The 26,605-nt window shown below is 34.1% G+C and overlaps 1 protein-coding gene across 1 annotated transcript in view; it reads left to right on the forward strand.

The window, feature by feature from the left end:
- Positions 1-26,605, forward strand: part of LOC149781837 (contactin-like) — a 104,296-nt gene that overhangs the window by 50,045 nt on the left and 27,646 nt on the right. The window contains exons 13-19 of the mRNA XM_089936025.1: positions 2,395-2,521; positions 5,386-5,553; positions 11,133-11,285; positions 15,504-15,598; positions 18,225-18,317; positions 21,399-21,546; positions 24,625-24,746. Of these exons, the coding sequence (XP_089792151.1) occupies positions 2,395-2,521; positions 5,386-5,553; positions 11,133-11,285; positions 15,504-15,598; positions 18,225-18,317; positions 21,399-21,546; positions 24,625-24,746 (906 nt within the window). The remainder of the gene's footprint in view (positions 1-2,394; positions 2,522-5,385; positions 5,554-11,132; positions 11,286-15,503; positions 15,599-18,224; positions 18,318-21,398; positions 21,547-24,624; positions 24,747-26,605) is intronic.

The raw sequence follows: 26,605 nt of genomic DNA on the forward strand, positions 1-26,605 counted from the left end.
TAAGTAGGCCTTACAACATTGTTTTTTGTGTAATGTGTTTTTTGTTTGGTGTGAAAAATATCTGGGAATGTATATTCATGTACATGTACATAGACGTACATGTACATGGATGTACATGTACATAGACGTACATGTACATAGACTACTACTGAATTTCCCATTAGCCTTGACTGCAACTTGGCACATGACCAGTAGCTCAAATTAGAAAATAGGAAGAAGTAGCAGATGGAGTTAAACACAGATATAGAAAATTATAACTTATATTTTGATGGCATGGGTGAGCTGAAGGGTGTGTGAGAAATTTGTACATGCCTTTCATATGATATTTGTTCACTAGAAACTGGGTCTGAATCAACCTGAAGTGTAGATGTAACAGGGTCACAACTGCAGATGATTTTATTGCACCTGTACACTTGGTTACCTCCCTTAGCACATGACTTTACAAGAAACTGTTGTACATGTAAACTAAGAAGTGTTCTCCAGAAACATGCAGTATTTATCTTGTTTATTCTGCATGTATTCCAATTAGCATTAATCAGATAATTGATATGGTATACCTGTTATCAAATCCAGTTATCTTTAAAGTTATAATTGGTACTCTATTCCTGGCATTAAATTCAGTTATCATTAAAGTTATAATTGGTACTCTATTCTTGGCTTTAAATCCAGTTATTATTAATGATAATTGGTACTCTATTCCAGGCATTAAATCCAGTTATCATTAAAGTTATAATTGGTACTCTATTCTTGGCATTAAATCCAGTTATCATTGATGATAATTGATACTCTATTCCTGGCATTAAATCCAGTTATTATTGATGAAAAAAAATTTACTCTATTCCTGGCATTAAATCCAGTTATCATTAAAGTTATAATTGGTACTCTATTCCTGGCATTAAATCCAGTTATCATTAAAGTTATAATTTGTATTCTATTCCTGGCATTAAATCCAGTTATCATTAAAGTTATGATTGGTACTCTATTCCTGGCTTTAAATCCAACTATTATTAAGGATAATTGGTACTCTATTATTCTGGGTACAAATCATTGAAAATCAGTGAATTAGTGCCTAAATTATAACACTGTATCATAATGTGTTATGTACCACATTTGAATTGTCAGTGTAATTTGGGCCAGTGGCCAATGTTAAGAGAATAAAGGTTATTGTTACAGTAGAACCTGTCTTAAAAAACCACCCTTGGTGTGAAAACATAATGGTCTCTCAAGACAAGAGGTCCCTCATGACAGGCCATAACACTATATAATCAATAAATCTGTGCATGGAGAACCTGGTCTCTCAAGACAAATAGTCTTTTATAGCAGTGGTCTCTCAATACAGGTTTTACTGTATCATTTATTGTTATGACATTGTCTGAAATATTTACAGGCTCTTGAAGTTGTGGCTTAACATGATAATCTAAAACCTGAATGTGCACATTTAAGAAAGAAACAGTCTCAAATTATTTATTTAAAAAATGACATGGTCTCAAAATAAATACTGTTTGATGAATTAATTCAAGACACAACATGTTCTTATAGTATTATCAGAGAAAAGATACGTAGTTAATTTGTTTCAAAATTAAAAAGAGAGAGAGGAACTGGGAACTTGATATTCTTAGATTCATCTGAAAATTTATGTCTGTATTTGACACTTGGGTTAAATTCAGCATCTTTTATCCCCATAAAATACATGTTACAGTGGTTGTTGTTGTTGTTGTTGTAGGGTTTAACGCCATTTTTCAGCACATGATAGGCTATACTTGGTGGCCAGTATTAATGGTGGAGGAAGAACCCGGGAAAACCCCGGAAAGAACCACCGACCCACAAGAAACTACTGGCAAGCTTTCTCACATACCCACATTGGCTGAATCCGAGACTTGAACCCACACAGACAGAGGTGAGATGGCAGTGATCCGTAACGGAGAGCGCTTTAGACCATTTGGCCACTCAGGGCCCCATGTTACAGTGGTAAAGTGAGCTTGTTGCTAAGGAATGCTTAACATAAATGACATGGGGTTCTCTTTGCATCTTGTTAAGAGCATGTTTCCCAGTGACATTGGCTTTCTGATTCAGGGGAAGCAATTGACCTTGATTCCCTATTATGTCTTATTTGTATGCTGTGTGGTCACATTTCAGGCTGTGACATAATTTTACACCACAAGTAAAAGTAAGCATGTAATTATGTCTGAAAAAATGGAAATAAATATGAATTTTAGTTCCATACATGTCATATGTCTTTCACATACAGATTTGGTTTTTAGTTCACAAATGCATTTACATCCTGCTTTTTGTTTGTTACAGACTACCTCTTTTGGGTTTTCACATGTGGTCTCTCAAGCCAGAATTGAATAAATTTAATTTTAAAGTCTCTTCTCTGTTTGTTTAACATCACAGGTATTGGAGGGTGGCTTGTCAGGTTTGTATATTCGCAAGGCACAATTGACTCATGCTGGGCTGTACACATGCACTGCCATGACAAGCCTTCACTCTGTAACACACAGTGCCTTCCTTACAGTAGTGGGTAAGTCAGGCATCTATATACTGTTTCCATCTCATTCCTTTAAGCAATGTCTGAGAATTTCATGCTTTTAATTTTAATTGCTCTATTAATAACTGTCAAACAAAAATTGTATAATGTTGATCCCAGTGGACCGATGACCAATTGATGGATTGCCAACACCACCCATCAGTCAGTCAATACTAACATGTTACAGTTAACAACCGTCCTTGGATATATATGTATGTTGTTGTTGTTTTGGATTTTAACACCATTTTTCAGCACATGACAGTCTATACATAGCAGCTAGTATATCTGGTGGAAGAAGAACCCAGAAATATCTAGGGAAGAAACACTAGCGTACAGGAAGCTAGTCTGGCAAGCTTTCCCACATACCCATCCTAGCCAAGTCTGAGACTTTAAACCACACAGACAGGTGAGCTGTTTGCGATCTGTAAAGACAAGTGGCTTAGACCCCACACCTCCCCCCCAGGCTCTCACATCAGATATTTGATTTATCTTGCAGAATACTATCACGTTGATCTCAATTTAAATTCCAAGTTTTATTGAGCCATTATTAGTCGGAAGAAAGATGATAGCAGTTACTTTTCAGACAGCAGAATGATCCTCTTCATCTACAGTTTAAAGTGTTTTGTTGGCATATGTTTCTGAAACCCCATCATAAATTTCCATGATACTTGGCTGGAATCATGATGAATTTGAGACAATTCATTGTTCAACATATACCCTTTTTTCTTTGTGTTAATGCTTTTTTTCATTTTCTTATTTTTCCTAATCTCAAAGATTATTACTGAAAATATTAAAATAGATTCAACAACATTTTAAAAGCTACTAAAAAATCAGACCAAATTTGGGAAGATGCATCCTCGTAGAAAGTTCTTTTTGCCATCAGACATGATTACTATTAATAAATATAGAAAGACCTTTAAATGGCTTCTTTTCCAATACCTACAGAATATGACCATATGCATATCATTCTAGCATGAAGTTGTCTCAATTTGTACAAAGGATGCCAATCCACTGTGGCTAGTGTTACTCAAAATTTATAAAACCCCAGTAAACTGCTGCTTTTTAAAAAAAAAAACATCATTGCTTGAAGGGTCTTCAGTTTGGTTTCTTTTGTAAATTCAAATGATGGTGATAAAAAACCACTCTGGTTGCCAGTACTGAAAATAGATAAACCTTTAACTGACTCCTATTTTTAAAATGCTAATGAGACCAAATTTGATACAGAGCATTTAGTCCTGAATGATGATGCCAATTAGCCATCAATTATGGACTTCATTGCTAAAAATTGAAACATTTAAATAACTTCTCAAATAACAGAATTTGATCAAAAGCATCCCTGCATAAAATGTTTTGTTTTCAAACTCTTACACTTTGCAGCCAATGTGGGTATGTGAAAAAGCTTGCCAGTAGCTTCTCGTGGGTCGGTGGTTCTTTCCGGGGTTTTCCAGGGTTCTTCCTCCGCCATTAATACTGGCCGCCATGTATAGCCTATCGTGTGCTGAAAAATGGCGTTAAGCCCCAAAAACAAAACAACAACTTACACTTTGATGTAGACTGACCTGCCAGTGTAGCTGCTATCGCTAAAAAAGATAAACTTTAAACAGCTTTTGAAAAAATGCTGAATAGTATTTGACTAATTTGATAAGGAGCATCCTAGCGTACAGGACTTCAGTTTTGTACTAATGATGCTGACTTGTCAGTCAAAAATGCCACCATTACTCAAATTAGAAAAACATTTATTTAACTTTTCTAAATTCACTCAATAAAATTAGCTAAACTGATTAATACGGTGACCCAACAAAAGCGTGGAAGACAAATGCGTGTCGACATAAATGTACAGTCAAATGCACGCAGTGACAGATGCACGCAGAACATAAGTGCACAGACATAAGCTCGTCTAAGAACATATGAACAAATGTTCTTACAATATAATGCATAAAAAAATAAAACATAAATTTGCTAAAAAAAAGTGTTGGTTTATTTACTTAGAATGTTTATTACTTTATACACGGCGGGTGCCCTATACACACTTGTTGTGAAATGTTGACAAACCTATTATTGACTTATTAAATTATTGAAAACAAGGAGAATATTGTTCAAAACTAGTTTGATTTATGTATAAATCATACGTAGAAATGTTAGATGTTAATGTTATGAGCTATTCCTTGCAAGTAATCTTCTAATGGTACTGTTCCATATGTTGGGACTAAATCCTGGAGACGGTGATTAAGAAGAATGTACTTTGATTTAGATGCCTCTGATTGTCTGATGCCCCAATGAAATCTCTAAAATTTCAATTCGTAGTGATCTTGTTCTTTGTGAAAGAGTTCGATTAGCTTGAGTAACTGATTGATGATGACAATCTACCATCTGTTGAAATGAACGTTGCAAGGCTTCAACTGAGTTGTTGATGTGTGTGTGTCAGGTTGTCAATCACTAGATCTTGGATGTTCCAAAGCTGACCTCTTCTTTGTCTACCTAGAATTAATATACTATGAGAAAAAGTTAGTTGATCCACACAGTTAAATTGAAAAGAAGACCGTATAATTTACTTGTGCATATTGTCTTCTTGTCTAACCTTTTTTATTGTCTTCTCAATCTTATCTTTGTATACATGCACGCTTTTGTCTTGCGCATATTTGTCGGGTTCTTTATCATTGCACACAGTTGTCGGCGTGCTTTTGTTGGTGCGCTTATGTTGGCACACTATTGTCTTACGCACTTTTGTTATGATGCCGATTAATACAATTCTTTTTATTTTCAAATTATAAGTCCTCCTTTCCCAAAAATAAAATGGTTAATCCTTTGCAGGATGTCAGCCAGGTTATCAATCTCAGGCCTTCTTTTTCTCTTGATAGGGCCCCCTGGAGAACCAGCCGGAGTCTATGTTGACCCCCTTTCTGTGACCCCACATTCTGCCAGAATCATATGGACAATAGGGACCATGAATGGGGCAGTTGAGACCTACTTTATTATTGAAGGGGCCACAGAATACAGTCCTCAAAAGTGGAAGAGGCTTTCTGCAGGTGAGGTAATTGTATCCATTTTGCCAGGGAGGCAAAGGTGAGATATAGGAATCACTTTTTCTATGGCATTGGCAGCATTATGGTGGAAGCAGTGCAGGCATCTATATTAAGTTTTTGGATTCAGTTTCTCTGCATGTTTTATTAGAAACTCATGAAACTTAGTGGGTTTACTCATATGGAGGGGAACCACTCACCACAGGCAAGTGAGCCACTTTGACCTACTTTTACACTCCAGTGATTATGTTAACTTTTTACATTTAGCTCTATTTCTCTGACTGTGTGTAATGGTTTTTAGCTGTTAGGTACTTTATTTCTCTATCTCTTTTTGGTATGACAACCCTAGACACTACCGACACTTTATTTGCTAAAGACACCTTATGCAATAAACTGGATTAAAAGCATGACAGAGTCCGACTTTTGTATGCATACTAAATATATTTATTCAGCCATGACCTAGATTCATGGAAATGTGTAACAATGATGAAGATGCAAACTTTGACATCAGGTCTGACATTTGGGTATCCTTCTTACACAGTTGACTTTTATCCTTGCTTGCACTCACTAATGTGCAGGGGAAAATATCACCAACTTTCTGTATCTGTGTGACTAGACTCCTACTTTGCTTATTACTGCTTACCGACTGTCAAAAAGCAGGTGGGATTACTACTGAGAAGATTCCTGGGCAGAAAACGACTTTTGACACATAGAATTCTAGTAGATAAAATTTACTTGAGTTCAAGGGAGACAACATGTCCATTGACTGTCTTGATAGAAAAGAGTTGTGTCCCTTAGACAGCATCCTAATTGATGACAACTTGAAGTAGGCTGTAGTATCGGGGTGATTATGTTTGCCTGATGAATGCATGTAAGTTCATCAGATCGAGAGTTTCAGTCTACGAAACATATTTGAAGGTAAATATATACATTCAATGATCACACATACATTTATAGAATTTAATAGGTGTAATATGAGGAGATAATTATTTTCATTCGATAATCACACAATGTATATTAGTAAAAGCATAGTATGTGAAAAGAAAATGAGCTCATTCAATGACCATGTACAATTGATATTAGCATACGTGAAGAGAAATTGGGCTCATTCAATGACCACATATGACTAATCAGAATGGGGCGATATGTGGTGAGAAAACGTCACCAATGATCATACAGTTTTCTAACTACAATGTATCCTGACATCAAGGTGAACTTTTTTATTTTTATTCAACTGGGAGTTGCAAGCAAATCTTCTTAAAGAACAAGTGTGTATATATATATATATATATATATATATATATATATATATATATATATATATATATATATATATATATATATATATATATATATATCATACCTATATAAGATTCTCTTAAGAAGAAGAACATGGATCCAAGATGAAATATTAGAAGTAAAGAAATTTTTATTTTAGAATAATAAGAGAAATTTAAGTTCTACTTTAATTACTGAAATTACAGCATTAGCTATGTGTATCTTTAAATTTCTTTTACTAAAATTTTTTTGTATGCATTTAAAATAATTGCAAAATAAATATTAAATAAATGATATTAGTAACTCAAATAAATTAAAGTAGACACCCATGTCTTGCTATATTGACTCTTAAACCTGGCTGTTACTTGCTGCTGTACATATCCAACGAATTTGGGCTTTGGATGGTCTCTTGCTGCCTTGCTTGCACACTGGCATTCTGGCTTCCTGGCTTCCTGGCTCCCAATTCAAAATTTTCCCTGACCCTTAAATATCATATAGATGGAAATTTACTGTAAAACCGTTGAAAGTGGAATACTGTTGAAAAGATATTGGATGTTGGAGAAGTTGGAAAATTGTTGGAAAATCCAAACTAGTCTTGAGACTATAAATCTATGCAAAAATAATTATTATTTCCAACTAAAGAGATATATTTGTTGAAATTATCATCAGGGGAAAATACTTTATTGAAAATTTATCCAAAATCCAGTTCTGAACTGCAATTCGTTAACTCATATTGCTCTCCTTACGGATGTACTATACTGGACCTACCTTGCGCATGCTTAGTGAATTATAAACAGCACTGGCAGTGACCTACAAAAACTACATGTGATGGATCAAATGAAGCCCAGTATTTTCTATAAGGATTGATGAGATCTATTAAATATCATCTCTGGTAATCAAATATTTAAACACCCCAAATCTATAAACTTCTTCTCCTTATCGTGTGAAATTAGCAATGTGTCCATCAGAATCATCAGCAGGTCAGATATACCTGTACACATTGTATGTACCATAACAACTGATAGTTCCAGCAACCATTGTATTTTTATTTGTAACTCATTTTCTTCCTATTTGAAAAATGCACTTGCTGAATATGAAAAATCAGTTGTGTAATGTAATAATTCTGGTGGTCTTATATGTCTTTGATTACAGTGTTTCGCAAACCTTCGTCAGTTACTGTAAAGACTTAAAAACTCAGACTGTTACAAGTGTTTTTTATACTCATGATACATGGCATGTCCAAAATGTAGATCAGAGTGTCCTGCATTTCATGCATTGTAGATTTATGTTTTGACTAATATATTCACACCTTTAAAAAGTAGGTCACATGGAGGCCAGACTGGATATCAGACTTGCTCCAACTTTATTTAGTACCATCTAGACATCATACTCATGTGATATAACTTTCCATTTAAAGTAGTGATAAGATTTTCAAGATGACTGCTGTGATGGCCATAATTGGCACATGTATGAGATTGTAACAATTCTTAACTATGACCTCTGGACAGCAGAAGAAGTCTTCCAATGAAAACAACCATTATGATATGACTTTTCCATTCAGGAGTGACAATAACAAGATAGCTATTATGATGGCTCTGTTGAAGGTCAGATTGGCAATTTTTTGTGTGTGTGGACCAAACTGATATCATAAGAAGTCTCTTAGCGGAAACCCAATATTCATATCATCATTCATTAACAAGATTTTCATTCTGGCCACTGTGGTCAACATATTTTATGTTTGGGCTGCAACTTCTTCACTTGGAGCAAACAAGACATCATATGAAGTCTTCTGATGAAAACCCCATCCCATGACATCAAACACCATTTTCATTGAGGACCAACCAGATATCATAATTGGTCTACTGGTGAAAACCATGTTGATATGATTTTCCATTTCACTGTATTAATATCAAGATTTCAAGATGGCTGCCATGGAGGCCAAACTAGATATCAGACTTGCTCCAGCTTCAGTTAGTACCATCTAGACATCATACTCGTGTGAATCCCAGTGTTGATATACCTTTCCATTTAGGAGTAGTGATAAGATTTTCAAGATTACTGCTGTGATGGCCATAATTGGCACAGGTCTTGAATTTCATGCATTGGAGATTCATGTTTTGACTAATATATTCAAACCTTTGAAAAGTAGGTCACATGGAAGCACTTCTTGCTGTTGTGCATTGCTAGGTATTCACAATATGCCCTGGTGGAACAAGTGAGATGTAGTATTTTGCTGACTTTTAGTGATACTAGATATCCAGTGGTAATGCGCTGGCTGTATGCCTCTGAGGTCTCAGGTTCATTCCTCAATTCCAGTGCTGGCAAGGTAACCATCTCAAGCTGGTAATTTACTCTAGGACTTTGTCCACCACAGAAACAACTGAGCCTTTAAAAACCCTTAGTTTGCAAATTGGAAAGATTTTAATGGATATAAGTACCATAATTACAATTAAAATTACATTTGAATAATGTCTTTAAGGTGAGGAGCCTACAATAAGATTTTCCTTTCTATCATTTTGTCCATCTCTCCATTGGCGCTTACTTTAAAATTATTCATTAAACTTGATAACATAAAATGTAGGAATGTACTTAGTTTTTATAATAATTTTCTAGCATATTTACTCATATTTTAGGAATTAAATTGTAAATATTAAATCTTCTTATGAACTTGGTTTTATTATACATTATGTGCAAGTTCTACCAATGAATGCAGTATTTGTTCCTCAAAGTCACTGTAACTGTTATTTCTCATTTTGTTGAGTCTGGTTAGACCCTCTGTTCAAGTTCTTATACTGATATGATATTTAAGAAACTGAGTGTATGCATGTCAATGAGTATGGCACCCTAACACCTGATTCATATCATTATGACCTACATAATTGACCTTTTGTAGTTTTGGTTCAATTTTATGGGTAATCCTTAGACACTGTGTAAGGTAGAACTGAAGAACTTGATCAAGAGATGCCTCGTAATGTGTTTTATATCTACATTAAAAATTAGGTCATGGTGACTTATACTGAATGCATCAGTAACATGTTTAACTTTTGATTTGGTATGCACATTGCTTATATTTTCCTTATGGACTTGAACTATGTCATTTATTTTCATTTAATTATGTTGTAATAGTGAGTTATATCTATTTTTTTAAAAATAGTCATTGTCATTATCATCATCATCATCATCATCATCATCATCATCATCATCACGTAGCTGTTACTGTTACAATTGTTGTAATTTTGTGTAAGACAGATATAAAGTAATCCTCATGTCCGTCCCACCATCGTTGAGTTCAACACAATTTGATTAGTGCGTCTTGGCATGCAGGTTTTGATAAATTGGTATGAAATTAGGTAGATATTATTTTGTCACTTGAAAATGCACATTTCAACAAATCACTGTGCTCCTACAATTTTTGTTAGGAGTTATTGCCCTTTCTTGTCTTGTAGCTTAATACATTTTATGACTCAGTCTTGTTAGCACAATGGGTTTTGTTGGATAATGCTATGAATCATAGTAAATATTATGGTCATAACTTGAAGCTGGACATTTCGACAAATGACTTTGTTCTCTCAATTTTTAAAAGAGGTATTGGCCTTTTCAGTGTTCAAATGAAGGCAGTCTTGTGTATGAAGTAACTCTTACAGGTTTTAATGGATCATACTTGGAAACTTGGAACTTGTTATGATCAGTGTCAGTGTTCAAATGAAGGCAGTCTTGTGTATGAAGTAACTCTTACAGGTTTTAATGGATCATACTTTGAAACTTGGAACTTGTTATGATCAGTGTCAGTGTTCCTGCAAATTTTTTCGGAGTCATCACTCTCTTTGACTTGCAACTTTATGTAATAATGCGAACACAACTTATAAAACCTCGGTCATTTCTTGGTACCCAATGGGCATTATCAAGGGAATTTCCTTGTACCAGAGATGACAAAGAATGGTCATTTCAGGGGCCCAGCATAAAATGAAATTGGGAAAATAATAAAGAATCCTTACAATATGGATTTGTATGAAAATATGGCCATAATCAGAAGATAGGCATGTTCACCAGTCACTGTAGTTTTTCAGAAGGGCTATGTTCTTATTTTTTCCATAGACTCATTTCCATCACTCATGGGTATGGTGGGAGAAATTGGGACATCTTTACATTAGCAAATTGCTTGCCATTCCTCTAGTTTTAAAATTATAATCCATTCATAAGTGATCTGCAGGTTAAACAAAGCATTTGGCAGCACCACTATTATTATCATTTTCACTATTATTATTATTATTATTATTATTTTTATTATTATAGCTTTATTATTGTAGAAATACCAGCTGTTGAGACCTTGCAGCAAGGAAGTGGATTAAGAAAAGACCAGAGGAGCTATCCAGTAGGGATGCTGATTCCTAACACTGGATACTCCTTTAGGGTCCTGGCAATAAATTCGTATGGGACAGGTCCACCTAGTCGTGGTTCAAGTAAGAACGCATATACTCTTTACATCATTCTTATTTTATGCCCTCTAATTTTCAATGTCAATTGAAATATAAAGTGATCTTATAGCCAGTCATTTGGATGAGTTGAGGTGATTCATTAAATTTTGCCAAGCTCAGACCCCATACAGGTAAAAGAGAGAGGGAAGCCAATAAATATCCAAACAGCTGAATATAATTATAATAAATTTCTGTCCTGAAATGGCTGAAAATGGACGTTATCTATTAGTGTTGTGTATTGTTGAGCCTTTTAGTGCAAACAATTTATAGTTATACTGAGTGAAAAAAAAGCAACTAGTGGTGGTCATGCATCAGTCATCCATCATTCTGTCTGTTAGCATCTCTTTGTTATTGTAATTCTTGCTTGAAGGAAAGTAAAGAATTTTTGGAAGCTTTCATCCTATTCCCTAGCTGGTCTTAAATGAAGATAGTGCATCTCAGACATCCAGTGTGGCATCCAGCTTGTGACTTTTGTTACTGCTACCATAGTAAAACCTGTCTTGAAAGACCACTGCTATGAGGGACCACCTATTTTATGTTAGCAGATTTTCAAAGCACAGAGTGATTATATCATGTTATGATCTATAATGAGAGACCACCTGTTTTGAAAGACCATCATTTTTTCCCCACAAGGGATGGTTAATCTTTATAGGTTCTACTTTACTCCTGAACAGATACAGTTGAGTTGAGACATGAACCCAAATGATCTTTGAAGGTGAGTGCCTTGGACCATTCCACCACCCAGGGCCCTCTTATGAAAAATTTCATATAATATGGAATTGTTTAGAATAAAAATGGTGCTCATCATGAATGATGTGGTGTCCATTGTTAACATTTTGTTATAGCTACACTCCCTGACTGAATGGTCTTATTAAGATATGGTTTTCTTAAGAATAGTCTTATTTAGATAGGGTTTTCTGTAGAATGGTCTTGTTGAGATAGGGTTTTCTGTAGAATGGTCTTATTGAGATAGGGTTTTCTGTAGAATGGTCTTATTGAGATAGGGTTTTCTGTAGAATGGTCTTATTGAGATAGGGTTTTCTTTAGAATGGTCTTATTGAGATAGGGTTTTCTGTAGACTTGTTGAGATAAGGTTTTCTGTAGAATGGTCTTATTGAGATAGCATTTTCTGTAAAATGGTCTTATTGAGATAGGGTTTTCTGTAGAATGGTCTTATTGACATAGGGTTTTCTGTAGAATGGTCTTATTTAGATAGGGTTTTCTTTAGAATGGTCTTATTGAGATAGGGTTTTCTGTAGAATGGTCTTGTTGAGATAAGGTTTTCTGTAGAATGGTCTTACTGAGATAGGGTTTTCTGTAGAATATGTCTTGTTGAGATAGGGTTTTCTGTAGAATGGTCTTGTTGAGATAGGGTTTCTGTAGAATGGTCTTATTGAGATAGGGTTTTCTGTAAAAGACTTTTTCTAATATGGAGATGGTCCTTAACACAAACTTTGTATTCTGACCTTCAGTATCTTCTTGACAGTCTTGTTATTACAACTGCTTTTAAACCAAAAGTCATATTGACATTGGGTTTTCACTGAAAGACTTACAAATATATGTATTATGTCCTAAATGGAAATGATGCCAGTCTTAATTCCATGATGTCCACCACGGTTGCTTCCTCAAAAGTTTTTTTATTGCTCTCCTTTCTTATGATGGTCTTGTCAATATGGGGTTTTCTTTAAAAGACTTCTTATGATAGTTGGTCCTGTTAGTATGGGGTTTTCTTTAAAAGACTTCTTATGATAGTTGGTCCTGTTAGTATGGGGTTTTCTTTAAAAGACTTCTTATGATAGTTGGTCCTGTTAGTATGGGGTTTTCTTTAAAAGACTTCTTATGATAGTTGGTCCTGTTAGTATGGGGTTTTCTTTTAAAGACTTCTTATGATAGTTGGTCCTGTTAGTATGGGGTTTTCTTTAAAAGACTTCTTATGATAGTTGGTCCTGTTAGTATGGGGTTTTCTTTAAAAGACTTCTTATGATAGTTGGTCCTGTTAGTATGGGGTTTTCTTTAAAGGACTTCTTACGATAGTTGGTCCTGTTAGTATGGGGTTTTCTTTAAAAGACTTCTTATGATAGTTGGTCCTGTTAGTATGGGGTTTTCTTTAAAAGACTTCTTATGATAGTTGGTCCTGTTAGTATGGGGTTTTCTTTAAAGGACTTCTTACGATAGTTGGTCCTGTTAGTATGGGGTTTTCTTTTAAAGACTTCTTATGATAGTTGGTCCTGTTAGTATGGGGTTTTCTTTAAAGGACTTCTTACGATAGTTGGTCCTGTTAGTATGGGGTTTTCTTTAAAAGACTTCTTACGATAGTTGGTCCTGTTAGTATGGGGTTTTCTTTAAAGGACTTCTTACGATAGTTGGTCCTGTTAGTATGGGGTTTTCTTTAAAATACTTCTTGTGATAGTTGGTCCTGTTAGTATGGGGTTTTCTTTAAAAGACTTCTTATGATAGTTGGTCCTGTTAGTATGGGGTTTTCTTTTAAAGACTTCTTATGATAGTTGGTCCTGTTAGTATGGGGTTTTCTTTAAAGGACTTCTTATGATAGTTGGTCCTGTTAGTATGGGGTTTTCTTTAAAGGACTTCTTATGATAGTTGGTCCTGTTAGTATGGGGTTTTCTTTAAAGGACTTCTTATGATAGTTGGTCCTGTTAGTATGGGGTTTTCTTTTAAAGACTTCTTATGATAGTTGGTCCTGTTAGTATGGGGTTTTCTTTAAAGGACTTCTTATGATAGTTGGTCCTGTTAGTATGGGGTTTTCTTTAAAGGACTTCTTATGATAGTTGGTCCTAAATGAAAATTAGGCTAATCTGACATTCAGCTTCATCTCAGTGGTGACCATCTTGAAACAAATCTTACGAGAACTCCTGATGAAAAGAGGCTGGTATAAACTTGGGGTTTCTGACCACCAACATGGCAACCATAGTGCACATGTACAAAAAACATCTTGCTAGCACTACTCCTACTCAAGAAATAGGTGGCACTGACATTGGATGCTGATCTGACCACCAACATGGCAACCAAAGTTGCCAACATGGGATCTTCACGAAAGCACTTTTGCAATATGCAACTGCTCCTGAATTAAAAGGTTGCAGGTCTGACTGACCATCATGTTTGAGTTACAGTGAATGAATTTGAAAAGATAACCTACTTGATCTGTGGGTCAAGTTGAACATCACAGCTTGCATTTTTGGTTTTCATTTAGCTTATAAACACAGTGACCTCTACATATGCAAGTCAAACTGGACTAGACTTTGCATTTAGTAATTTTTCAGTAAAGCAGTTGATGGTGTGCACTACAACATTGATGTCAAGGTCAAAGGCCTTGATTTGTGTTTTAATTTTTGATGGCTAATAAGCGTAATAGCACAAACATGTATGCATGGATTTTATTCAGGTCACCTTTGGGGATGTATATATATAAAGTCCTGGAATTATGCCAGTTCATTAATATGAGTATTGGAGAAAAGATTAATTTATGAATTATGGATTTTTATCAAACCTAGCAAGTATGTATATCTTGACAATTCTTTGGTTGAGTTCCATAATGTTCTATTCAGGATGTACTTGCCTTGTAAACATGTCAACTGATACATATTTTTAAAAAAATTAGTTACAAAGTATTTCTTGTTTAAACTACACAAGAATGTATGAGGTGGTTGCAGTACTCAGCAGTTTAAACAGAATAAAAGAGGGAAACCAAGACTCCTTGTAAACTACTGTAAATACATTTTGGCCAGTAGAGCAATAATCCCATTGAGGGACTCTTGTTAAAAGTATAAATACTCATACAGTTAGTAATAATGGCAAGTGTTATAATAATAATAATAATAATAATAATAACAACAACAACAACATTATTATTATTATTATTATTATTATTATTATTATTATTATTATTAATTTGACATGTGCACTTTCTCTGCATTGCATTTGGAAATTACAAATCATACTACTTGTATCAGGAAAAAGAATTATTATTATTATTATTATTTATTATTATTATTTTATTATTATTTTGTTGCTGTTGTTCTCCTTGTTATCTGCAGTTTCTTGTTTTCTATTTTATTTCACTTTGAATTTGCTGCTTATATCATGTATATTTAAATAATGGCAGAAAGCACCATTGGTAATATTTCAGATTTGCAAGAATTTTGTGTTTATAAATAAAATGACTAAAGAACTACTTTCATTTTTCAGACATCGTAAAATTTCCCCAGACAAAGCCAATACTTGCCCCTCGTGCTGTGTCAGGTGGTGGTGGCAGTGTTGGGACCCTGACCATTACATGGGAGGTAACCATCATTAGCATTGTTTAATTAGTGTACAGCCATATTCATATCACATGACATTCTGCCATAACTATCCTGATATTGACCTGTATTCATTACTATTGAAGTTGTATTCATACATATTTATTGTAAATGCAGTTTATTTTGCACAAGTATATAAAGCTACCAGTGCATTGCTGTGAAACAATATTTGGTGAGTTGGGCACTCTAAAGTTTTTTGTTTGTTATCATGTGTGCCTTTTTTCCCATATAATTTCATCAGATTTGTGTGTTGGTAGTGGGAATATCCAAGAACAGCATTTCATGAGATAAATTTTCTTTTCTCTATTTCATATATCAAAGTTTTAAATTTGAATTAATTAACTAATTCCAGCTTGAATACATCATAACCCTCATGCTATCACTTTCATTCATGTATTCTTTCATTCACAAGGTCTTATAAATTTATGACAGAATTTTTGCATGTTTTGACCTTTGACCGTTTCAATATTAAATGATGCTGTGCATACAGAGAAGAGTTAATTACAACAAAATTAAGTAGAATATATATATAATGTCTGCAGATGATGACAACACTTGTGACTTCTTTCTTGCTGATCCCATCTCTCACTTTTGTTAAATTCATAATAGTTATAATCATAATATTGATGATTTGCTTATCGGAGACTGAGTGAAAAAAAGATATTTTTCCTTACTAATATTTAATTGAATTGTAAATCGCATGCTTAAAATAGCACAGTCTCATAGATAAAATGCTTTTTGAAAGTTTAACATGCACAATACAAAACTGGAGTGGAGCTGTAAATCTTGTGGCAAATTGTCTGCATGATCTTCATTTGCTCATTCTTTAATGGGTGTGGTGGTGATTCAGTTTAGCAGGGATTCAGTTTAGCAGTGATTCAGTTTAGCAGGGATTCAATTTAGCAGTGATTCAGTTTAGCAGGGATTCAGTTTAGCAGGGATTCAGTTTAGCAGGGATTCAATTTAGCAGGGATTCAGTTTAGCAGGGATTCAATTTAGCAGGGATTCAGTTTAGCAGGGATTCAATTTAGCAGGGATTCAGATAATTGCAAATTGTGGAGAAAACTGATCATCACTGATAAAACCAGATAGAAAATATGTGATTCAATAACATGGATGCTTGCTGAAAAGTGAAAGGCTTTTTCATTATCTGTTTGGGACAATTGCTTGCCAAATAAAAGACTGTTTAAAAAAATATTTCTGATATAGTTGAGCCATCCTGAAAATATCAGCATATTTTCTTATCTGGAGTAGAACTTTATTTATACATGTGCATATATCACATTTTACATTTACAAACAGCTGGCATATGTTTTATACACCCACTGGAAAGCTGGGATATGGCATAATTCTGTCGATTTTGGGGTTAAAAGGTCAAAGATTAGCGTTACTGTGACTAATAGAAGAAATGTGGTTTCTACTCAATGATGAGAGTTCTCAGCCCTGTATAGTTACCAAATTGCATGCACTTTGGGCAAGGAAGATAGCCTTTTGATGTGAGGGTCAAAAGTCAAGGTCACTGCTACTATAAGGTGAAAATAGTATCTGCACATTAGCATAGTCAGGTTCTTCATAATAAACTTGGAGGAAACTTTGTGAATGACTTTCACTTGGGGTCAAGGCCAATTCATTTTTGGGTCAAGTGGTCAAAGGTTAAGTCAAAATACTATAAAGATGGCTATGGAATACTGAGCAGACATATATTGTGATGTTCACTGTTGATATGGGGCCCCGAGTGGCCGAGTGGTCTAAAGCGCTCTTCGTTACGGATCACTGCCATCTCACCTCTGTCTGCAGCGGTTCGAGTCTAAGATTCAGCCAATGTGGGTATGTGAGATAGCTTGCCAGTAGCTTCTCGTGGGTTGGTGGTTCTTTCCGGGGTTTTCCCAGGTTCTTCCTCCACTATTAATACTGGCTGCCATGTATAGCCTATCGTGTGCTGAAAAATGGCGTTAAACCCCACAACAACAACAACAACACTGTTGATATTTTGCTCATTTAGACATATACAGTGTATTGTGATGTTCACTGCACTCATGTTGATATTTTGCCCATTTAGAAATATTTTGTGATGTTCACTGCATTTACATTGATATTTGGCTCATTTAGACATATTTTGTGATGTTCACTGCATTTATGTTGATACTTTGCTCATTTAGACATATTTTGTGATGTTCACTGCATTTACATTGATATTTGGCTCATTTAGACATATTTTGTGAAGTTCATTGCATTTATGTTGATATTTTGCTCATTGAGACATATTTTGTGATGTTCACTGCATTTACATTGATATTTGGCTCATTTAGACATATTTTGTGATGTTCACACTATTCATGTTGATATTTTGTTCATTAAGGAAACATGAATAGTATTCAACCCATTTCAGAAATTTGTTTGTATGAAATGATTACTCCTAGATTATTCTGTACTGTTATTTCATATGAAATGATCACTCCTAGATTTTCCTGTTATGTTATTTCATATAAAATTTCACTCCTAGATTGTCCTTTGTCATTTCATATGAAATGATCACTCCTTGATTATATTACATGTATAAAGTTATTTCATATGAAATGATCACACCTGTATTATACTGTCATTGCAGCCCCTGGACATATCTGAGCAGTGTGGTCCTGGGATTGGTTACAATGTGTACTTTAGACTCAAAGAAAATTATACAAATGTCGTGTGGCAGAAGGTAATTAAAAGTTATTAAGGTTTACATAAAAACAACCCCTATTGATCCTTGCAAATGTTTCTCATGCAAATAACAAATTAGGATGCAGTGAAACCTTTGACTGTGTTGATTTTCAATAACTTTCCCCTGAGAGTCATACTCCACAGCTATTCCTACCATGTAATATACTGACCCTGATTATTATGACTTAAATGGGGGGGGGGAGAAGAAGGACTCTGTTTCACTGAGAATGAAGAAGAAAATATATTTTAAAAAGCAATTGGCAGAAATTAGTGAAGTCATTTGTGACAATTGAATATAAAGCATTTCTTTTCTATGACTGAAATTTTTTAAATGTACGTTAACAATCCAAATCACACACACACTGTTTCTCTTAAACTAGCTATAGAGGGATCACACACAGTTACCTGCATGCACTGTTTCACTGAGCATGAGGGAAGAGTTTAAACAGGGATTAACTGTACAGGTGTTTGCTGGAGCAGGTGGGAAAGGTGTATACAGGAATCATACATACATATGTACAGGTGTTTGCTGGAGTGTGGGGGGAAGCTGTATACTGGAATCATACATACATACAGTTAACTGTACAGGTGTTTGCTGGAGTGGGGGAGGTGTATACAGGAATCGTACATGCAGTTAACTGTGCATGTGTTTTCTGTAGCATGGGTGAAAGGTGCAAACAGGAATCATACATCCATACAGTTAATTGTGTGCAAGTGTTTCTTGGGGCATGAGGGAAGGGGTTCAGAATCTTTCCTCAAGTGTTTCAGAAAAAAATGTGTGCTCAGTCAAACTATGTAGCCATTCCACATACACCACAACCTCAGTAACATGTACCCTGATATGCAGAACCATTCCATGTACACCACAACCTCAGTAACTGACAATGCATCCTGATATGTAGAACCATTCCACATACACCACAACCTCAATAACATGCACCCTGATATGTAGAACCATTCCACATACACCACAACCTCAATAACATGCACCCTGATATGTAGAACCATTCCACATACACCACAACCTCAATAACATGCACCCTGATATGTAGAACCATTCCACATACACCACAACCTCAATAACATGCACCCTGATATGTAGAACCATTCCATGTACACCACAACCTCAGTAACTGACAATGCACCCTGATATGTAGAACAATTCCACATACACCACAACCTCAATAACATGCACCCTGATATGCATAACCATTCCACATACACCACAACCTCAATAACATGCACCCTGATATGTAGAACCATTCCACGTACACCACAACCTCAATAACTTGCACCCTGATATGCAGAACCATTCCACATACACCACAACTTCAGTAGCTTGCACCCTGATATGCAGAACCATAACACATACACCACAACCTCAGTAACTTGCACCCTGATAACTGTCAACCCATTTATAATACAGTCAGGCATTGATCCTATGTTTTTTTCCTAGAAATTAACAAAAAATGCTGACCCTGAACTTAATGAAAATCACAATCAAGATTAGTAACACCAGAATGACTAATATTTATAAAAAATTTGAAGCTGGTCATTAAGTCAGACTCTGTTATCCAGAAGTTTTGAAATTTAGTTTTTCTGACTGCTTTCTTTGATCACTTCACAGAAAACTCCTCATTCTCCGACTTGCAACAAGTGCCTTCAAACATGAATCCCACTTCTACACTGTTAATTTTACCATTTCAACTATGAAAATAATTGCATTTTAACAAGTTACTATTTCATTCTTATTCAGGCTATAAGTTATGGATATAAAGTTTCTTTTTTCAAAAACATTTATTTGCAATTAAGCTTTTAGAAAGACATCAGAATTGGAGGAAAGGGTATGGGAGTGAAAAACCTGTTTTATGCATGATACATGATCTGGCAGGTATGATAAAAGATCATTAACTTATGATGTCATGAACTAGGTGAGGACATAAACCGTAAAATCAATATTTTATTGCTAAGTAAAAAAGTTTGACAAATGAAGAATATATAAGACAAATTGGAATAAAAGAAAATGGCATTAAAATCATAACTGAAGCACATGCTAAGCAAACTATAGTTATATTGATCAGAATTTTATACAAATTTAATTTTTTTTCTTAGTAAGGACCATTTTGTTTATGATTTCTTATATCATCATTAGTCTTACATAATCGCTAAAAACAATTCTTGTAAATACATTTTGTATCTGTACAATTTATATCAGTTATTAAATACAATTTTTAGACAAATATGTTGTAACAGTTACTAAATACAATTTTTATACATAAAATTTATATAAGTTACTGATTGCAATTTTGTACATACATATTGAACTAGTCATTAAATACAATATTTTTACACACATTTTATATCAGTTGCTAAATACAATTTTTGTACATACATCTTGAACCAGTCACTAAATAAAATGTTTGCACATACATTTTGTACCAGTCACTAAAATTTTTTTTATATGTTTTGTACTAGTCACTAAATACAATTTTTGTACATAAATTTTACATCAGTTGCTTAATACAATTTTTATATATAAATTTGATATCAGTCACTGAATACAATTTTCATACATACTGTATATGTTTTACCAGTTACTAAATACAATTTTTGTACACACATTTTATATCAGTTAATAAATACAATTTTTGTAGATACATTTTATATCACTCTGTAAATACAATTCTTGTACAGACATTTTAAATCAGTCACAAAATTTTTGTACACAAATTTCATATCAGTCACTAAATACAATTTTTGTAGATGCATTTTATATCAGTCTCTAAATATAATTCTTGTACATACATTTTATATCAGTCACTAAATACAGTTTTTATTCATCATTTTGTAAAAGTTCCAAACATAAGACACGTGAAGATTTGTGATTCTGCAGCACCTGAAATTCAAATATTTTTACTTAAATGGCTGATACATGATAATTCTATTCATCTTACTGACTAAATTTAGCTTGATTGTGTAACAAAATGCGTTTCATTTGTGGACATTGCTGATTTGGTAAACACATAAAACACTAACATCCAAAAACTTTTCCAGAAAAATTCTTGCTAATATTTTACAGGCTACTTTGTATGGCAACATGGGAGAATATTCACATATCGTGGGAGAACAAAATTATTATCTTGAATATGAGGTCATGGTTGCTGCCTTTAATACTTTTGGTGCTGGGCCAAACTCCTCCATTGCTCTTGTGTATTCAGCAGAAGGAAGTAAGGATTTTAGCAGTCTGTCCATCTGTCTGTCTGCAAGTTGATTTATATGCTCTCTCTACCTCTTGTATATATGTATGCCTCTGTGTAAATAATTATAGATTGTATGTGTGTATGTGTATAGTTTGTATTTGTGCATGTGTATATCTGTATATACATATGCATATGTGTATGTCATTTTTATAATGCTTGATTTTTCTAATGATTCAGGAAATGTAACACTTTGCATGATATAAATGGAGAGTAAAGTATAAAAATCAAGTTTATTAGCTTACCTTCCCGTAGGAAAAAGAATAAGTGGAAATTTTTCATTGTTTTAACATTGAATTTGTTTTTCATTTTTCATTCTTATGCAGAAATCCATTGCTTTTGCATATTTTTCTTTAATAAAGAGCAGAACAAAATGACTGATTCTACAAACATTGATACTCCATTGTAAATAATTGAGGGCCACAAGGTAAGTTATTTCCACAAAACTAATTGTGGCACCATTTATTGATAAATCATTATTATTATTATTATTATTATTATTATTATTATCATTATTATCATTATTATTATTATTATTATTATTATTATTATTATTATTGATTAAAATGATAGAGTTTAAGTGGTATAAATTCATTCCCGGCTTGCAAAAAATGACATTATTTTACCACTGAAAGTCCTTTGCTTTTCTGGGTTTTTAAAATTTCAACTGCCATTTGGAATATGTTGTAAACAGACATGTCCGTCTTTTAACATTTCACATTCCAAGATGGCCAGGTGATTAAGCTATGGGAGTTGATATGACACAATTATTTAATGCTGTTTTTAAGTGAACAGCTGAATGTGTGTTGTTAGCTAGTGGAAATTTGTACTGGGCCCATCATTTGGTAAACAATTAAAACCATTTGGAAAAAACATTTTATGCAGTATGTGCATGATAGTAAGTATTGTCCAAAAATACAATATTTTCCATTATTATTATGTAATTGTTGTAAATTATCCTGCCTGTAAGCAATAATAAAATAATGATGTAATTGATATTTTACATGGAGGAAAATTCATAATGCATCTGCTGTATGCATGGATTCAGTAAGTGAATGATGCTTGATCACTCATTTATTGGCATTTCATCTTGAGATGCTTCTGCTCCCAAAAAATATTTTTTTTTGTCTGTCAGAAGTCCACTTTATGAGGTATTAATGTTTTATTGACAAGTCCACTTTATGAGGTATTACTGTTTTATTGACAAGTCCACTTTATGAGGTATTACTGTTTTATTGACAAGTCCACTTTATGAGGTATTACTGTTTTATTGACAAGTCCACTTTATGAGGTATTTCTGTTTTATTGACAAGTCCACTTTATGAGGTATTACTGTTTTATTGACAAGTCTACTTTATGAGGTATTTCTGTTTTATTGACAAGTCCACTTTATGAGGTATTAATGTTGTGTTGACAAGTCCACTTTATGAGGTATTACTGTTTTATTGACAAGTCCACTTTATGAGGTGTTAATGTTTTATTGACAAGTCCACTTTATGAGGTATTACCGTTTTATTGACAAGTCCACTTTATATAATCTTATAACATTTTTGCATTTATACATACTTCTTCTGATAGTCATTGAAAGTATCCAGGTTAAAAATTTGGAACTAATAGGAGGAAAAAACATGACATGTAAGGACAGATCAGTACGTATAAGGACAGATTAGTATATGTAAGGACAGATCAGTACATATAAAGACAGATTAGTACATATAAGGACAGATTAGTACATATAAGGACAGATTAGTATATGTAAGGACAGATCAGTACATATAATGACAGATTAGTACACTTAAGGACAGATCAGTACATATAAGGACAGATTAGTACATATAAGAACAAATCAGTAAATGTAAGGACTGATCAGTACAGATAACAACTGATTAATGCATATAAGGAAAGATCAGTACAAAATTAGTATATATAAGGACAGAGCAGTACATATAAGGACAGATTAGTGCATATAAGGACAGATTAGTACATTTAATGACAGACCAATACATGTAAAGATAGATCAATATCTGTAAGGAGAAATCAATGCATGCAAGGAGAGATCATACATGATGTAAGGACTGATAATTGCATGTAAGGACAGATCAGTACATGCAAGGACATATAATTACATGCAAGGACATATAATTACATGTAAGGACAGATCAATACATGGAATGACAGATAAGTACATGAGTATATAGACTGATTAACAGATTTAAGAGGTCAAGAGAATGTAGACATCAAATTTATACACAAGACTAATGCAGTATTTATCACTAGGTACCAATGTTCTGGAAGACAGTCATGCATAAGCAATGATGGGTGGGCAATGGGCATTGAAATGGTGGTCATGACAATGAAATACCATTTTGTTTATAATCCAGTTTCAATGGTATTTAATTGGTCCTTGAAAGGACCATTGGCTTATGGTATTATAAAAATGACTGGGATGGCCTCATTGGAATATTTCATGCTAATTAAGTGGTATTTCAACGAATATTTTAATGCTTTTTATGTATACCCCTTTGTCAGAAGAGCATTGGTCAGAAAAATAAATGGATAGTCTGTGGAAAATCAGTGTATTGGTTTTTGCTAAGGGTGGCTATAAAGCCAAGCAAGTGCATGAAATGTCCCTGCATTGTGTTTTGTCCATCATGCTTTATGCAGTGTCCCTCCATCAGCATTTGCTATTTCATACCATTACAATAAAAAGGTACCCTATGGCTCATTTTATAACCCAGGTTATTATCAACAGGTGGGTACCTGAGTACTTGGATACCCATTGGCATCTTTACTTTTCAGTATTAGACAAATGATGGTGATGTACCACATAATAATGGATAAAGATACAAAACAAAGAGAAATATTGAAAGAATTGTTTTCATAACATATGCAGTCAGCTTTTGATGGAGATTGTTAGGGCTCTAGACTTGCATGTAGCTGTTGGATATGTGGCAGCAATTGAGTAATCTTTGTTTGTTTGGGAGTCGAGATAAATTTGAACACAAAATTTTGTATTTTATATGAATGATATTTCAATGAAAATTACAGTCCCAATCGGCAACCCCAAGATGCAGGACTTGGAAGGTTATAATTCTACTGCAGCAGTAATAAACTGGATCCCAGTTCCAGATACAAGAGATTTTATGAAGGGGCACATAGTGGGATATACGGTAAATTTTTATATTTTTGCATCATAAAATATTTCTGAATAGAGTAAATTTAGTAGATTTGTAACTATATTTAATCATGTTTTGCAAAGATATGTGAGAGTAAATATAGTTTATCTTTCTCGATAATCTTTGCCTCATTGTGCCAGTTTGCTGAGAAATACTGATACCTGACATTTACTATTAAAACTATTTCACAAATATTTGACTATTGTTTCATATTTCATTAATGTTAACCATATCGGACTTTATCCAAAACTATCTTACTTGGCACAGTGTAGCTTGGATTGTGTTGACGTATCATCAGTTTACACACACACACACACACACACACACATGTTTACTATCACAAATCATCAGATTAACATGCATGCAGTTTTTTTAAATAAATCAGTCAATATTATTTGTTTTTAATTACTATCATATTTATCTCAGAATAAGATGCATGCCATCAACTATGAATGAAAATTATTTTATTTCACTTCTAGTATTGATAAAATGAGCACAGTATGTTTATATGCACATTTTATTAAACATTGTTCACTTAGTGTTCTGTGTTTTTTTATACACAGAAGGGTTTGAAGAAGTTTATAGGTTTGTTATACAGACAGTTAATACTGCCATGCATATCATTTTGGAGAATGAACCACATAATAGTTGACAATAATATCAAGGGAGGAAAATATCAAGGCTACATGACATCAGATGAATACTGATATAGGGATCATGTTAAGAAGGTTAATACAGTACTCCCTCATTATAATGCTGTCCATGGGAACCACAGAATAATGCTGCCTTATAGTGAGATCATAATAATTTTGCTGTCACTTAATTAAAGTGGGATCTATGATATTTCTCATGATATAGCAGGAAATGTGTTATAATGAAGGGCCTTATAGTGAGGGAGTGATGTAATACCTTGCTGTTTATGCTGTTAAATGCCAATTTTTCTGACCCAGACTTTGTTCAGAAAATCTGTTTTCTGAGTAATTTTATTTTAATTCATAGAGCTTTACTTTTTTGGGAGGATGTGGTCTAGGAGTCCATATACTAGTGAAAGTTTGGAGTTTATTCATCAGATACGTTACCCAATCATAATACTTTAGGAGTCCATCTTCTATCTTGCAAATCCAGTCCTCACAGGCTTGAATCAGCAATGGAAATGCTATGAAGTCATCTGCTGGCCCAGGTGGAAGTTAGATGAGAGTGTTCTCCCCTTGGATAGAGAGATTAGCATCAGATCCCATCTTAATTCATCAGTTCCTACTTTTGTTAGGAAGCACACTTTCTTTTGAGACCACACAAAACTTATATCCACTTGTGACTTTTCATCATTTAGCAATTCTGAGAAGTTTCCTCACAGAGGAAAGTCTGCTCCAATTGTATTTAAGTCTATTCTTGTTTTCTTCACCATACTAGCATTTTTATCATGCAAAAAGCATGTCAGTGCCATTTTATTGTATTGTCAGTTTTTCCTTTCGGTTCATTATTGGAGCACCTTTAGATGGTGAGGTAGAGTGATCAACCAGACAATTCCCAACCTTGATTATGCATTCAAGGTGTGAAAAGAATTCACAATTTACAACACCTCAGCATTCTCAAAACTAAACAGGGGTGTTAGGGAAGTCTCACCTTTGAAGTGGAGAAAACTGGAGTACACAGAGAAAGTCACATTGTCAATGAAGGGAGGGCAGACCCATCAAACGTATCAGCTCTACTCTGTTTGCTGGCTTCAAACCAGAAATACATTGGTCTGCTGCCAAATGCAATATTCACACTTCAAGAAGTAAACAATTCAGCACTTATAGGCAATCAGCCACTGTGGCAACCGTCTATTTTTTATGGTCCATAGTACCTCAGAG

Source organism: Sinohyriopsis cumingii, chromosome 15, assembly GCF_028554795.1.
Source record: "Sinohyriopsis cumingii isolate HCF-2022 chromosome 15, ASM2855479v2, whole genome shotgun sequence".
NCBI lineage: Eukaryota > Metazoa > Mollusca > Bivalvia > Unionida > Unionidae > Sinohyriopsis > Sinohyriopsis cumingii.